Source organism: Akanthomyces muscarius, chromosome 4, assembly GCF_028009165.1.
Source record: "Akanthomyces muscarius strain Ve6 chromosome 4, whole genome shotgun sequence".
NCBI classification, from domain to species: Eukaryota; Fungi; Ascomycota; class Sordariomycetes; order Hypocreales; family Cordycipitaceae; genus Akanthomyces; species Akanthomyces muscarius.
In genome coordinates this window covers 643,967-660,427 of record NC_079244.1, presented here as the reverse complement: position 1 = coordinate 660,427, position 16,461 = coordinate 643,967, and the positions used below count along the sequence as shown (strand labels likewise).

Sequence of the window (16,461 nt, the reverse complement as noted above, 5' to 3'; positions counted from 1 at the left end):
GACCACTCAGTTGTGGACAGCCTACTCCGTATATCCCCCTATATTACATGAAATAAGGACCCCCGCATGGTCCACGAGTTAAATGATTTCAGTGGGGATCCGGGGGATAGTTCAGACGACGGGAACCTAGCAAAACCGCCCAGCAGCCAGGAAAAGTCCTCTCAGTCGCTTAGCCGCCTGCCAAACAAGCCACATCAATCCTCACCACTGCAGCTGGGCGGCTTTGCAGCAGAAGACTTTGCGGCAGGGCGCCTTGCAGCGGCGGGCGAGCCTCTCCGTGGGCCTAGGCCCTGCCCTAAAGAGGGGTTGGTCCAAGTACAATGCTGCAGCCATATCATCTGATGTACTGTAAACCTGTTTTCTGGCGCGGATCCATCTCAAACGAGGGTAAGGATCCAGGCTATGGTTGGGGTCTTGGCACCGCAAATGAGGTGCGGCGATTGGACGAGGCTGGAAGGATTTAAGTAGTAGAGTACCTTTGTTGGCAATGCTTGATGCGGTAAATTACATGAGATGTCGCCACCGGGCAGCTTCACCCGGCTCTGCTGAGCAAGCTTACCCGGGCGTAGCCTGATCTAATCCCGCTTTGAAAGAAGCGCCTTGATAAACCATTGTTTAGTCTTTTTCCCCGATACTCAACTCGAATTCCATGCTTGGCCCGGTGCTTAGTATCGCTAGCTACCCTAGTCTGATGCTACCATCTTTACAATGGAAGACCCTGTTCTAGGCAGCTGGCCACCTGTTGAGCTGAGTGAGCTTCGATTAGCCTGTGAGGAATGCCACAAGCGAAAGATACGATGTCGTGTCTCGCACCACAGCTCTGAAGGCACCTGCGAGGCCTGTTCGGAAAATCAGCGGCAGTGTCTTTTTTCTCTCAAGTCCAAGACTGGACGGCCGAGAAAAGCAAACTCCCAAAACAATACAAGACACGGCGTCAATCGAAATCGCCGGGCCATATCACCCTCATTCCTCGATCGCACCTCTTCCGGCGACTCAGTGGCCAAGCAGAGTAAAGCACAGCGTCGCTCAAGCACGAGTAACCAGATTACCGACTACTTTTCGTCGGCATTATCATTACCAACGTCGCCTCCTCTGTCCTACTTGACTCCACACCGCCACACCTCCAACACCGAAAAAGATTTGACCGTCTTCCAAAACTTCCATTCGCAGGTTGAGGATATGACGACCGACAGGCTGATGTCCAGCCTCCCACTACCGTCGCCCTTGGACACCAGTCCGTTGCCCGACAGTGCCGGCCAGAATGCCATGGCAAACTGCTTTAACCACATGTCAGACGTCTCCGGCGAGGCAGCCACCACGTCGACAGAATTCTTCGACGTCATGCAGATCTGCAACGAGATACACGGATGGAGCCAGAACTGCTCACTTGATCTGTGCGCCGACACGAGCCGAAACAAAATCTTTGCCATGTCCTGCACCATTGACAAGCTGTTTCAGACGGTATTGAAGATGCCACAAGACCAGGGTAGCTTCCAAGCTCGTAAAGAGCAATACTCGTGGACCATCTTGCGTGTAGCCGTTGAGGAAGCTGTTGAAATCATAGCTGATCTCGTTTTCTTTACCCTAAAAATGGGCGAACAGCAGTCGGTAAGCACGTCAAGTGCCCCCATCATGCAAGCCGACCAGTGGTCCAGCCCTGATGCATCCTCCCAAATTGCCCATCGCCAACTGGAAATAATGATGGTGCTCTGCCGTTTGGATCATTCGCTTTTTCACTTTGGCTCATATATTGCTGCGCAGAGCCACAGACAGGGAAGCAATACAAGCTGTGCTTCAAGTTGTAGAAACTCTAGTACTAGCCAGTCTTGCCGATGCTCCAGGACGGCCTTGTTGAGTCGCACTGATCAGGTCAGAAGACAGGCCTGGGGCTTAATGGAGAAGTTGCGGGATAAATGGGTATGACGGGGTCGTTTCCTTTTTCACGAATGTAACCTGTCCATCAATATTGAAAGATTTTGCTGAGTCGAGAAAAACAGTAATGTCCTAGCGTGAGGGTAGACGCCAAATAGTGGCCCCATTAGTTATTGTATATAAAAGATATAAGGAACGGAATACTCTTTAAATCTAATGTATAGTATATCAATATATAACTAGCCCTTCTCACAACGGATGATTATACTAAAATTTAGTGAATGTATACCTATGAGAGGCAGCCTACGGTACACTACGTTGCCAAATAGGCTAGACAGGACATGCAAAACTGGCGGAAGAGGCCCCCTGGGTATTTAGTAACTGCTAGAGAAGTCGTCGCTAAATTTTACCATCAGTAAGCCGGTAAGCCTAGGCCTACTCGGCCACGGTCTGGTATCCTGTGAGGAACCGGGGCGCTAGGTAAACCACTCGGCTACAGAGATCAAAAAGATCAAGTAATAGCAGACCGTGGCCGAGTATCCCTAGCATCCACTATATAGCTTCGAGGTCCCTGACACTATTATAATACTTTTAATTAGTTATTCCCTCTTTTTGATAGTAATACTATGTATATATTATATAACATATTACTTTCGTATAATTAAATACTTTTATTGTTATAAATAACTACTTACTATTAACTTTGTCTATATATTAATTTAACTAATATAGTAGTTAGTAGGAGAGGTTTTTACGTAAGTAGGAGTGCATATATTTATACTAGTATAGGCCCGCTACTATTATAGTTTTTCCTTCCTTTATTATTATTAATAAAAGTACTAGATAGGCTAAAGCTTAGTTAGAGTACTAATAATAATAATATTAAAAATAATAAAATAGTTATTTAGCTTTAGTTACTTAACATAACTAGTTTTTATTTATTATATCTTAGTAGGTATTATCTTCCTTTATAAAAGTAGCTATCTCTCTTAGGTGAAGGGCCTACACGTACCGCTATAAGTTTTCGGCTTCAGTGCTGCTAATTAAGTCTTTTAGGACAGACCCAGCTAGACGCCCCCTGCTGGCCAGAGAAGGGCCTGTTCTTATCACGCATGTCAGTGAGCGCGTTGACCAGATACCACGACTTGAGTTGCGCGCCGTCGTCGCCAGTGCTGAAGTTGACGATGATACTATTGTTCGCACCGAAAGGCTGACGTCAGAGATCGATATCCCGGTCTCTTGCTGCGTAATCCTGAGAGCCGGTGGTGCCTGTGAGAGGGGTGACTTAGAAGTTTGGGTGCACGGTAGCTGGAGCATATCCAGGACAAAGGCTTAGCCTAGGTGAGCTCCGGTTACGTAGTTAAAGCTCATCCTTGCATTCCCACTTATTAGAGTCGGCACGCCGCAGAATAAATCGGAGCACTAAGCTCACTGGTGGTGGTGGCGAAGCTATTGGAGGCTAGGGTGGGGCAAAAAGCGGCAGAAAAATGATTCTCTGCTGCAGATGCTCTGCATATGCAAGGTACCCGCCTTTTCACTCAAATTAGTATATGCCTCTTTGTTACTCTGATCTGAAGTTGATCTGAGCAATAGACAATGAAAAAGATCACAATGAATTCACTTCCTTTGAGATACCTCACGTGCCCTGGCCAGTGCTTAGGAACAATTAACTCATATGCCTAGATCCTGCTCCTCTTCTCCTTTCTCTCTTCTTCATCATCATCAAATTCTGTATGCAGGCCCTGCCCCCGAAGCAAGCACCCAGCATATGCTGACTAGACAGGTAGTAGATATACAACAACTGCGCGCGCCCCCCCGCCATCATCAAAGGTAAGTTTACCCCTGTTCCTAGAGTACACTCAGCATATGCTAACGAATGCAGATGGATTCTTTCGGAAGTAAGTTTTTGTGTGGTACAATAACTTGAACATGTACTGAGCATATGCCCAGCAACTTTCACTGACCAGGAGCTGGTCAACTGCGTTGGGGCACCCAGCGAGACAGCCCTTGGCATCCACTGCGGTAAGCACGGGTTGAGCATATGCTCAAAGCCCACATACTAATTTTTTTCTAGGCGACATGGGCATCGAAGGCCACCACCCCCCCCCTCCGTAAGCTCCCTGTCAACCGATTCCAGGCATATGCTGACCAATTTTCTTAGGCTCGATTCAGATCGCCAAGGTCAACACCATGGTGTAAGTAATACTGAGCATAAGCATATGCCCAGCTAATTCTCAAAAGGTGCGGCGTCAAGAACGAGCTTGGCGTCATGTGTGGCACCGTGATTGCCTTCTTGGGTGGCTCCGGCCAAGTAAGTGTTGCGCATCTTCCGGGCATATGCCGGGCTAACAAAAAAAAATAGATGAAGAAGCACATCAAGACGATGCACGGCTTCGACCGTAAGTAAGCCCAAGTAAGTTCTGAGCATATGCTGACATCAGTAGCCGTTTCCTCCGGTCGGCGCAACTTGACCACCGCCGACAAGGCCACCGCCCGCCGGTAAGTAGTTTCAGGCCGATGCTGAGCATATGCTGACCCGTGATAGCTCCCTCCTCTGGTATGTCCTCTCCCAGGAGTGGAAGAGGGCCGCCTTCCTGGACGAGCCCGGGTAAGTGAAAGAAACCGTCTGAGCATATGCTGAGCTAACAACCTCTAGTGCCGGTCCCCTTGGCGGCCCGATCCAGAAGATCGCGGATTTTCTGGAGGCCAAGGCGTGAGTAGAGAATCCTGTGCGAACAAGCTGAGCATATGCTGATTAATGTTAGTCGCGCTGATCCCGTCTGGCGCGCCGCGACCGGCGACAAGACTGGTCGTTTCCACCGCTCCCCGCCTGCTGTAAGTTTTAGTCTGAGCATATGCCGAGTACTCAAGATAATAATACTTTTTCTAGGCGCAGACCACCCCGCGCAAGCGCGGCCGCGGTGTAAGTATTAATCACTACGAACATGTACTGAGCATATGCTGACGAGTAATAGGCTGCTGTCCCGGACCGCTCCCCCTCCCCCTCCCAGGGCCCCCCCCGTAAGTATCTGAGCATATGCCCACAAGGTTCTAGGCTGACCCTCGACAAATAGCCCCGTCGAAGAAGCGCCGCCTTAACAAGGCGGCCACGGGCACCAAGGGTGCCGCCCCTGGTAAGTAGTACGCCGAGCATATGCTGACAGCATTCTGACAATCAATAGCTGCTACGCGCACCTCCACGCGCCAGGCCCAGCCTTCCAAGAAGGCTGCCGCCAACAAGGCCTGAGCATATGCCCAGCCTCTCCTCGGGACTTGGACAGTTTTTTGCTTTGTTGTTTTCGTGAATTTCAGGAGGGTGCTCAGCATATGCTGAGAGGCAGGCGGCGATGTTTTTGTTCCCGGCAAGCAGACCGGAAGGATACCCTCGGCATATGCCGAAAAATAAAAAGTCATTTCCCAATCTTTTCTGTCCCTCATGTGCATGTTGTGAGCATATGCCGAGAGATTTAAACGGCTACAGGCTGCCAGCTGCGCCTAGCTAGCGTAAGGCAGGCAGGCTACCCTACAGACCGCGCGGCGAGGCAGTCAACTTTTTTTCGGCATATGCTGAAATTCCAGAGCGCAATACAGCCTCCGGCAGGCAGTCGTTTTTTCGGCATATGCTGAAATTCCAATACATAATACGGGCTAGTAGCGGGCAGGCAGCCCCTGGACACTTACTAGGTTATTTCGTAATCTAGCATATGCTCGCTATAAGTTATGCTTACTATAAAGATATTTCTATGCGGAGGAAAAATGCGTAAGCTATGGATTAATAATAATCCGTCCCGCCTAGTATAGAAATTAATCAGGCATATACCCCTCTTCCTCCTTACATCTTCTACTGAGATTCCTGTAAGATGGCGCGACAACTTCTATTAGAGTATACAGATATTGATGTGATAAATGCATCAAATCCATCAAAGTTTGGCTTCCATCATGGTCAGAATATTTATATCACTTTATCAGCATATGCTAACTCTATTTTAGGACCAGTTGAGAAGAAAAACACACAAATTCTCTCCCGTGTCAACACACACATTTGTGATATTATTGTCAACAGTACTGGCAGAATGTGTGGAAGGGTATATACTGAGAATGTGAATGTAGGTGGCCTAACATATGCCAGGCGCTTGCTAGGGATATACTTATCAAATACTTTAGTTTTATCGTCACATTCGAACAGCACATCCCTACCATATCCGCCTCCCAAATAAGGCGAATATATCAGACGAAGAACGCCTAATTGGAGAGAAGTAAGTATTCTTTTAGAATAGACGTGACATATGCTTACACTTAGTAGTACTATTCGCGCCTGGGTTCTCAATGGCGGTTGGCGTGATGCTCGGTACCAGCGTGAGCCAAAAAACCTACCAAAGACCTCATTTTTATATAAGGTAGCGACTGAGCTTGAGTATCTTGCGTAGGTATCTACTATTCATATTATACGCATATGCTAATAATCTTATAGCCAACAAGACCTAGCATTTGCACAGAAATATGGTAGACAATTCCATCGTTCAAGTTTCCGACAGATGTTGTTCGAAAATACATTCAACACACCGTGTGCATATGCTCACGGTGTGCCAGTCTCTCCCACATTAGATCCTACAACCACACGATCAGAGCGGGATCAAACCAGCATATGCTCAGACAACGGTCAACCAGACACCACAATTAACACAGACTCCTCACTTGAGGACACAGCCAGAATGTACACAGCTAGCAGTCAGCATATGCCTGAGGATATTACCTCTACAGAGTCCGTGATAAGAGTTAATAAGTCGCAGAGCATATGCTACGCAACTACTTCACCTAAAAAGACTACCCGGGCTTTACAAAAGTTATCACAAGTAAGCCACTTAGCATTTTCCTAGCATATACTTATTTAATATCTAATTTTCAATCTAGCGTAAAAAAACGAAAAAAAACTAGCTTATTCTTTTTTCCTTTCCTATATATAAATTAGTTAAGTATCTTTTAAAACTCTCTTAAGCATATACCTTGTCTGAGTCTTTGACACTTTTCTTTTATATGTTGAATATCCTCTTGAATAAGATCTTTATACTCCTCTCTGACCACCTTCTGCTGTAGAAGAAGTGCAGAAATCTCAGCATCATCAAATTGATCTATCTCTGGCATATGCCGGGGCCGTTTTGGTCGTAGAGATATCTGAGAAATTGATGGTAGTGAGCACGTTGCTGATGAGCTAGAGCGATCCCGTTTTTGTTGTTGTGGTGTTTTTGGTTCCTAGAGAAAGTTAGTCCTGGGAATATGCCTATATTATGTCTATTACTTACTGGTTTACAATCTGCATCAGTAATTGGTCTAATACGGCTTGGTGTTAAAGCTCTTATACTGATGATTGATAGATCATCATCCTGGCATATGCCCGCGGCTGGGACTGTAGATAGATCGATTGTTTCCAACTGATCACTATCTAACAGGCTATTAAGCTCAATTACAGTCATATGCCTAACTAGTGCTGGTGCTGTGAGAGGCTCTAGTAATGCAGTTGATGCCCCATCGGTTTTGGGCGTATGCCTACCGACTGCCGAGGAGGGCCGGGGCGTACCTGTCCCCTGTATTTGCGGATATGCCGGTTGTTGTGCAGGCATATGCTCCGCCAATGTCTGCACATCTTCTTGTGGTATATTTTGTGGTGATGGAGTAGGTGGTGTTATACGTGTATTCTCGGCATCATATAGGCCTACGTTGTTGGCCTGTATTGTGTGTTGTGACGAAGAGATTGCCGGCATGTGCCCAGAACCTGTTGAGGACGGGGGCTCAGAGGGTTGCAAGGATCTTTGTGGGACAGGAGTTGTTGGTGTATCGGAGGCATATGCTGACGCAGGGCTTGAGCCTTCGGGTCGAACATGGTAGGGATTCCGTGGGTTAAGGGGTAGGTTTGGCTGAGAGATACGTCGATCTTGCGCTATGCGATTAGTAGTATCTCGTCGAAGATATGCTCGGCTTATGCGGGCAACAGGCCCTCGATTATGCCATGTTACTGCTACTCCTAGGTCTGTTTGTGTTTGGACCTTGAAGCATTTCTCCAGCACATGCTGACGTAGCCCTAGGATACCTGATAGTAGGCTGCGGTGCTGTCCTACAGCAGAGTAGTCTTCCCAATGGCCACTCTCTGCGATATTCGTATTCTTCTGAGCATATAATCGCCATTTTGGAGGCACCTTTGAGGCACTTGCAACAAGCCTAGCAATAACCCAGGGAGCTGTTTTTGCTTTAAACCAACTTGCTCTCTCAGGGTGTGCCTCAATAAGCTGACGTACTTCCTCATTATAGATCTTAGCAGATGGTGAGTCTAGGAGCGACATATATGTATACTCATCAGGAGTATCAGGATGGTTATGTCGCTAGTTCCGTTGGATATGTACCTGGCAGAAGATAAGCACATGCTCTAAATGTTCTTGCTAGGTCTATCGTGAATCAAGACTTTGTAAGTAATTGCCAAGTCCTAATGATATTAGCTATATTCTCCGTATATGCTGTGTAGCTGCTCACTATGTGCTTGCTTCCCATCTATATCTGTCGTCACTGTATAGAACATAGGAGGAGGTCTTCCGTGTGGCATATGCTCGAGATGGTGCCAGCGTATGCTAAAGCCACCAATGTCACCAAGCCACCGAAACATTGCTGCGAACATCTATTTAGATTAGTAGTGTCCTGGGTATATGCTGGGCACTTACTTATATTAGTGTATGCCTCTGTAGTTGTGATTGTTGTTATAGTATAAATATATGTTTCGCGAACTAGATATGTAGGTTAGAGATAGGTATTATCTGGACTGGGCATATGCTTACGATTAGAAGTGTCATTCTAGCTTGAGATGCTAAGAATATTTGCTTTCCCTCGAATCATCTTAAAAGATAGATCAATTTGTATACATCTTGCCTTCTGAGCAGCAGAAGCCTGGCTTTTTGAGCATATGATGATCCAATACTCAGAGCCGTAGAATTTGATCTCACGTATCTATTGCTGGTTTGGCTCACGGATTTGGTTAAGGCAGAATTCTCGTTGTACACCTAGCATGGTTAGCGCATATGCCCACAACATTCTAAATAGCACTTACCTGCAATATCATTACCCTCAGGGTATTTAAGGAATCGTGCACGTATAAGTATTGCATGTATTTTATCCTCACAATTCAATGCTGGGTGGATGCTCCGAATATTCTTAGCCTTATACTTTTTAAGGAATTCATTAAGTAAAGGGCTTAAAAATATTTTCCCTATAGGGTATGTTATTAGCATATGCTTTAAATAGTATAGAATAATACTTACAAGCAGTTAGATATAATAAATCATCTCGCTCAGAGAGGGCATAAATAAGATGTTTAAGAATATCTTGTGGTATGTTTTTTGGTGGCGGTGGAACGTGGGTATGGACGTCGCGTGTGCTGAGCATATACCAAGGGAAACGGCGGTTATTAATTGGTATGTAGACGTTAAATTTAACACGGCAACTGTGTGGACGTAGGCGGGATATATCCTTATGCTGAAATACTATATATTATTAGCATATGCTCACTCTACATTCTATATATTCTTATCACTTACTACAGTCCTTTCTCCGTGTATTTGAGGCATCCCAAAAAGAGCAAGTATCGCGTAGAGGCTCCTCGGGCTCGTGTAACCCATACTCGACCATATGCTGAAGATATGCTAGGTCAATATTACCAATAACAACTCGGAGCTGTGTGTGCTGACAGGCCTCATTCGATGTTTGTGGACAGCCAATAAAGTACTGCCCGTCAGTCTGGACCCAGGTCATTAGTTGCTCTTCGCAGCATATGCCTGGTAGACTCTCAGGGTCTTCTGATACAGGGAGTAGCCGACAAGGGCGTCGTGAACTATCCCATATCTTCTTATATGCCAGGTATGCTGCTTCCGTCTTCATTCGTGTGCGTTCGTCAATCTCCATGGTATCAATACTTGTGGCATATGTTTGGCGTATGCGGCCAATATTCTCTGGGTTAAAACCATTATTCCAGTCGTCTTGGTAGGTTATAAGATCTTGCTTGATTTTTGAGCAGACTCGTATTCCAGTGCATTTGAAGGCCATATGCCAGCACTGTGCCTGCGCTCCTTTTCCAAGCATCTGCTCCCTATCTCTAGTCAGTATATGCTCAGCATCTGCACACTTGAAGAATTTACTCACAAGAATACCAGAGAAACAGTTGTGCATTTGCCAACCCGAGTTGAACCAAACTGTACCTAGTAGATAGTGAGCATAGCACTGGCATATGCCCAGTATTACTTACAATACTCATTTGCTCTTATATAAAGTTTGTCACTTCCTCAACCTTATCGCCAGCATATGTCGGGGATATATTTGGTATAATATATACCAATCCATCCATCGATGCTTTTGGATAGCTTGGAAGAGCAATGCAATCAATCACTTTGCGAACGCTCACAGCACGCGCTCCGCGCCCACTGAGCATAAGCCCAGACTCTTCAATAATCTCTTTCGGGATATTAAAAAAGCTTGTAGGGTCATCGTCTTCGAGAGTGTTGGCGAATAGGTCCTTGATGTTGTTAGCATATGCCCAGAGCCTTATTAGGGTATTCTTACCTCATTATGCTGAAACAGCTGCCCCCAAGGGTTCACCGCGCTTGACTCTGGTGATGACATCATGTAATAATATTGAAGTTGATTTTTGTTGTGTGTGATAATAGCATATGTATGGCATATGCGAGGCTTATGTGCTTTATTATTTTTCTCCTTGTTATCTCTTCACTCAATTTTCTGACCGTCTTTTGCGCCATAGCATGAGAATTCTTCTACACCGTATTTATGGCCGGGGGCATATGCAGAGCTGGCTGCCGGCATATGCATGGCGTATGCAGATGAGCTTTCCGACAAGCGCACAGTACGTCTATTGCATATGCATTGCATATGCGGTCAAGACTCACCGCTTTTTGCCTTTTTGCCCCACCTGAACCTTCAATAGCTTTACGACCACCACCAGTGAGCTAGTCCCCCAATAAATCGACACATGCGCACGCGACATTTTTGAGCTGCCATCGGCTGTCTCTCAGCCTTTTGCACAGCTAGCAAGGCTACACCAGAACGAGCTATACCCCGGTCTATTTTGAGAAGTCCAGCCTTATTCTCGGGCAAGAGACATGCACATCGATTAGCGCTTGTCCAACCCACTGCCAAATATAGAGTCTGGTAGCTTCTTTTCCTGCGTTTAGGGCTACCTCAGGAGAATCAAATCACTAACTAGCTTCGCATTGTTGTTAAATCTGTATTGTGACATCTTGATCTTACTTGGCTTACGCGTTGACGCGTAACGGGCGTTCGGCTACAATAGCCGGTCTTGCAAACTACTTAATTTGGCAAGGCCGAAGCCAATCAGCCCTATGCCATTGGCTGGTTATTAGCCTTCACTAAAAGCTCGCTGTGAGTCACAGTAACGAATTTTAAATATAAGAACTTTTCCAGCTTGTCAGCATGTCAGACTCTCATACACATTTTGACCAATCTCGAAAAATACTTTATCGTTCATCGCAATACAAATAAATTATCAGGGAAAATGACTGTCGGTAAACCAAAGCGAGAAGACATTGAGCACCACATCCACGTGTGGGCCGCCATTCGTGAATATGTCGTTGAGATTCTGCCAACCGGTCTTCCCGCCGTTCTACGCACCGACATGCCCGCCGGGACATGGGAGTACGTTGGCTTTGAGCCCACCAAGTCCGAATTCGACGCAGCTGCCGCTATCGCCCTGCAAGACAGCAAGCGCTTCCTCACCGTCATTGCCGACGACATGACGGAGTACCGGGAGATGGCCACGGCGCACGGCTTTGACATTCTCGCGCAGGAGGCGCTCATGATGCTAGACTTGGGCAGCTTACCAGCGCAGTCGGATAAGACGGCGTCCTTTGTCAAGGAGATTGAGACGACGCAGACGGGTATCGCCACGCGCTGCCGGCTCAAGGTGACCTCGTCAGAGGAGGAAGGCAGCAAGCCTGCTGCAGGGGGACAGGTCGGTATTCACAAGGACATGGCTGTCTTTGACAGAATCAAGACAGAAGAGGACATGCGACGGAGAGGCTTGGGAACGCTGGTGATGCAGGCCTTGGGCGCTGAGGCGCATGCGCACGGCGCAAAGACGGGCTGGCTGATTGGCACGCCAGATGGGCAGAAAATGTATCATCAGCTGGGATGGAAGCACGCCTACTGGGTTCTGGTTCTGGGCAATAAAGATATCACCAAAAACCCATAAACTAGAGGAAGTAGATGCATAAATGCGAGGGCTAAACATAATCACTACAGTTGGGTACCTTTTCTTCGTGACAGATTTGACTATTGGTATATGGCTTGGATATTCTTGCTGTTAACATACTTCATGGCCACATTATCAGTCCATTGGCTGACACTCCCAACCAGCGATCTCTGCGCAATGGCCTTCACCTCATCATCCTTAATTTGTTCCAGCAGCGCCTGCGCAAATTCTTCGCCATGAATGACCTTAAACGGCCGATCATGGAAGCCCGACACCTCAGTATGCATCTCCCGCGTGACCCCCATCGCATTATGCATCCGGGCCAGCAGCGCATACGCCTCGCCCAGGGGCGCCTGCCTCAACTCCCATGACGTCGCGACCTGCACACGCCGCAGCAGCGGCTCCATGGCCGCCGCGCAGTCCAGCCTGCTAAACGCCGTGCCGAGCCACTTGGCGTACTGCGCGTGCTGCTTCTCCATGAGGAAGCAGAGGTGCATGACGTCGCGCACCAGCCGCGACCCAATCAGCGCCGAGCCCAGCTCGCTGCCGGCATGGCCGGCGCGAGGCATGAGATGCTCCTCATCGCCGATCCGCTGCCAGCCAGCCGCCAGCATGTAGAGACCAACATCCCGTGGATACCATGCCAGCTGTTTCCGGAGCGCCGTGATTTCGCCGGTGGTGTCTAGATACACGGCGCCTTTGACGACTTCGCCGAGGGCGTGGCTCGGGATACTGAGCCACTGCGCTACCGACAGTCCCTTGGTGGCATCGCAGCCGAGCTGCAGCTCGCCGAATCGGCGGACCGTCATTGGCACGACGTGGTGCTTCACAGGCCCGTCCATGGCATTGGCAAGCTCCATGCTGCGCACGCTTGATGAAGTGGTCAGTGTGGTAATGGCTGCAGGTACACCCCGGAACACAGGCGGCAGCTCATGGCTGAGCACGCTGGCGATGCGGTGTGAGAAGACCTGCGCGTCTTGCTCGCGCAGGAAGAGAAAGACGCGCAAGCCCCAGTCGTGGTCCATAGACATGGGCGTGTCGAAGCCGAGAACCTCGCTGCCTGGGCCGATGAGGGCGGCGCCGTACTGCAAGGCTGGGAATTGTGTCGCCAGGATGGGTTGGACCACTTCGGCAAAGAAGTCACCCGTAAGGGCAATCCCAGGGACAAATTCCGACATGTTCTTCTACGCCGCGTCGTTGTTTGGCTTTTTTATTCTTGTCGCCAGAATCTTAAGACAAGTTGGGGTAGCGACTATATCAGCTACTGAAGCTGCCCACTGCCTCGCTTTCTCGTCAACAAGCTTCAAATGAAGATCGCGCTATGAGTCACCCGGTCAGCACACAGCGATCTCGCTGCCTGTCGTGGCAAGATACTGTCAGAACGATTTCGAGCTCGCCGCCTCAAGATGCATAATTTGACGGCCGAGTAGTTGCCGAAATTACATTCAGATGTGATAATGTTGCATCTCGAAAGTATGGATTTGCGGTCACTAGTTGTGAGCCCCGCCCCCATGAAGCTGTTAGTCGAATACCTGAGTTTAAGAGACCATAGTTTCATTCTCAATGCCATGCACAAGATTGAATCATTTTACGCTTTCATTGAAAGGCAAATTTCCCGTAATCAGGCGCAGTGGACATTTCATAATTTGCTAATTTCATTGGTGGACTTTGGAGAGCCTTGTATTACTCGGCAACAGGCACCTCTTGCGTGGAACAATGTATACCACCCCCGAGGAAAGCAAGCGTCTGAGTGTTGACTACCTCAACGGTCCTCTCAGGGTATAATTCCTTTACGATCTTGAGCGCTTCTGCGTCCGCATCCTTGTCACCAAATGCGGCAAACACTATGCCTCCGTTCACCATGACATAATTAACATACGTCAACGAGGGGTAGTCTTTCTCCCCATTTTGTACCTGCTCAACGAGGGCCTTGTCTGCCCCAATGTTTTCAAGATCGGCCTCGACAACCTCAGTAATCTCAAGCGTGCGCCCCTTGGCGTCAGTCGTGTTCGACAAGATTGCCTGGGCCTCTCGATAGGTGTCAACAAACGGACCGCCGCCCTCGAGCGTGCTGGGGCGGCTGAGGAGGACTTTGCCGGGGGCGATGAAACGAGCAAGACCGTCGATGTGGCCGTCTGTAATGTCGGAGCCCTTTCTGCCTGGGATCCAGATGGTCTTTGTCACGCCAAGAGTGCGCTGGAACTCCTCCTCTGCCTGTGCTTTGGTCTTGCCGGGGTTGCGATTGTCAATGAGAACGGAGCTCTCCGTAACGAGCAGCGTACCCTCTCCATCGACTTCGAGAGATCCGCCTTCCGACACAAGGGAGGAATCCACACGTGGCACCTTCATGCTGTAAGATAGCATCGATGCAAGAGAGAGGCATGAACCCGTCGGGAACTTGTTGCCCCATCCATTGAAGTTGTAGTCGACACCAAAGAGCTGGCCACTTGTGTTTGTCTTGTCAAAAACAAAAGTCGGGGCCATGTCGCGCATCCAGAGATCCAGTTTGGGGTAAGTCTCAATCGACTGCAGAGTGATGTTCTTACTGTCTGCGAACTGCGATTTTGCTTCGTCTAGTCGGCTCTGCACGACCAGCAGCGTGACTGGTTCAAACTTGGCGACTGCCTGCGCAATGCTGGTGATGTCTGTCGTGGCGTCTTGCAGATCGTCTTGCGCATTCTTGTAAGCCGGGTTGTCGGCAGAAGGCCACGCCATGATGACACTAGACTGTGATCCCCATTCGGCAGGACGAAAGTAGGCCGCCGTGGCAACGCCGCATAGGAAAACGAAGTTGAGCTTCATGGTTGACGAGACAGATTTGGTATGTCGAAAAGAAAATGAAAGTATACGAAAGATTGTAGTGTCCTGCCTTGTTCTATTTGGATGGGACAGTTATAAACCTTGTCCAAAGGCTAGCAAGTGATGGATGCGCGCAGGCAAGTAAATCAGCACTGCCCGGTCTTAGCCCCGAAGTCTAACAGCCAAGGACTTGCTGGTCAACACTAGTCGCTACCGACTCGTGAGATTCTGGCCAATAAATAAGCTTTACGATGAGCTAGCTCTCCATCGAGGACGCTAGCAGACCCCGACCAATGAAGGAGCTTTACGATGGCTAGCTTTCGTTGGAAGACTGGCAGGCCTAAGCAAACCGGCTGGTGCCAAATTACACCTGGGCTGAAAATCAGTATTTCGGCTCGGCAGATCGTTCGGTGCACGAACTCGAGCATAATACTGTCCTAATACATCGCCATCAACCGCATTTTCAGGCAATTACGCTCATAGTCATCACTGGTGCTATTGGAACAGCTGCTGGGAGGTTCGTGTCATTTTAGCTCCAGACCAAAGTCATCGTCAATTTCTTAGCATGGCGGCATGGCCCTGCCTCTTGCTCAGCCATCAGCACTCTCGTTATAGGCCTCCAAGCAAACCGCCAATAGTACTTTACTTTTTATGTGTCGGAGCAAGCGAATGTCGGCGCGCCTTCATTACCCCACTGGTCGGCTGTGTAGGACCGCCGCCGCAGGCTATGTTCTGAACTTGTCCCATATGGGATGGCTAAACTCTACCTGAAGCTTAGCCGCAACTGTCCAGGTCGCTGGGATAGAATCTCCACCCCAAGTATATAATGTTAAGCCGGTGTTGCCAGCGTACACAATCTTGCTAGTTGGGCTATATTTCTTCTTACTTCCTGTTCTCCAAAGCAAACACGATCAATTCTGAACGTGTCCGCAACTGAACTCGTCTTGTTTTGTTTTGCGCCCTACCGCGATACACTCGACATCGAAAAGTCGAACCTCTTAAAACATGCGCTTCCTTCACTCAGCGTTCCTCATTGCAACACTAGCCGCGCTGGCCGCTGGCGACTCATCATCAACCGCGGTCTTTACACAGACTGGCTTCGGGAACGGCACGCAGGTCACCGTCTGTACCGCGCAAATCACACTCCCGATCCTGGAGGCCAACAACACTGAGGGCTCAGGTGGCGGTGGCGGCAGCGGCAGCGAAACTACGTCTCCGACGCCCACGTCCTCCAACGAGTCCGGTGCCGCTCCTCACCTGCTCAACCACCGGACAGCTACGGTCTCAATGTTGGTTGCGCTGGTTTTAGCTGGGACTTTGTACTGATGTACAGTACTTGTTCTATACTTAACTTAGAGCAGAAGATTGAATAAAATATGTCAATTCGGCTCTATGATTTTGAGAGGCGGCTGTTTTCTTAACAATTGATGATGTGCTTGAAAAATATGTGTGACACTGGTTGTCATATAAGTCGCACGTCCAAGTATTCATTCCAGCCACGGCATAGAGTCAATCTACTGGCCCACCGCACA

The 16,461-nt window shown here is 48.5% G+C and overlaps 5 protein-coding genes across 5 annotated transcripts; 3 read left to right on the top strand and 2 right to left on the bottom strand.

The window, feature by feature from the left end:
• Nucleotides 1–708: 708 nt before the first annotated feature.
• Nucleotides 709–1,923, top strand: LMH87_010844 (uncharacterized protein; the record flags this gene model as incomplete). Its single annotated transcript, XM_056199888.1, has 2 exons — nt 709–1,608; nt 1,762–1,923. 2 exons carry the CDS (start codon nt 709–711, stop codon nt 1,921–1,923), a joined length of 1,062 nt encoding a protein of 353 aa, XP_056051792.1.
• A 9,511-nt stretch (nt 1,924–11,434) lies between these two features.
• Nucleotides 11,435–12,130, top strand: LMH87_010843 (uncharacterized protein; the record flags this gene model as incomplete). The annotated part of the gene is made up of 1 exon (XM_056199887.1): nt 11,435–12,130. The coding sequence occupies one exon, from the start codon at nt 11,435–11,437 to the stop codon at nt 12,128–12,130; it is 696 nt and encodes a 231-aa protein (XP_056051791.1).
• Nucleotides 12,131–12,210: 80 nt separating this feature from the next.
• On the bottom strand, nt 12,211–13,308 carry LMH87_010842 (uncharacterized protein; the record flags this gene model as incomplete). The annotated part of the gene is made up of 1 exon (XM_056199886.1): nt 12,211–13,308. The coding sequence occupies one exon, from the start codon at nt 13,306–13,308 to the stop codon at nt 12,211–12,213; it is 1,098 nt and encodes a 365-aa protein (XP_056051790.1).
• Nucleotides 13,309–13,904: 596 nt separating this feature from the next.
• On the bottom strand, nt 13,905–14,932 carry LMH87_010841 (uncharacterized protein; the record flags this gene model as incomplete). The annotated part of the gene is made up of 2 exons (XM_056199885.1): nt 13,905–13,938; nt 14,010–14,932. The coding sequence occupies 2 exons, from the start codon at nt 14,930–14,932 to the stop codon at nt 13,905–13,907; spliced, it is 957 nt and encodes a 318-aa protein (XP_056051789.1).
• Nucleotides 14,933–15,934: 1,002 nt separating this feature from the next.
• LMH87_010840 (uncharacterized protein) lies at nt 15,935–16,255 on the top strand (the record flags this gene model as incomplete). The annotated part of the gene is made up of 1 exon (XM_056199884.1): nt 15,935–16,255. The coding sequence occupies one exon, from the start codon at nt 15,935–15,937 to the stop codon at nt 16,253–16,255; it is 321 nt and encodes a 106-aa protein (XP_056051788.1).
• Nucleotides 16,256–16,461: the final 206 nt, after the last annotated feature.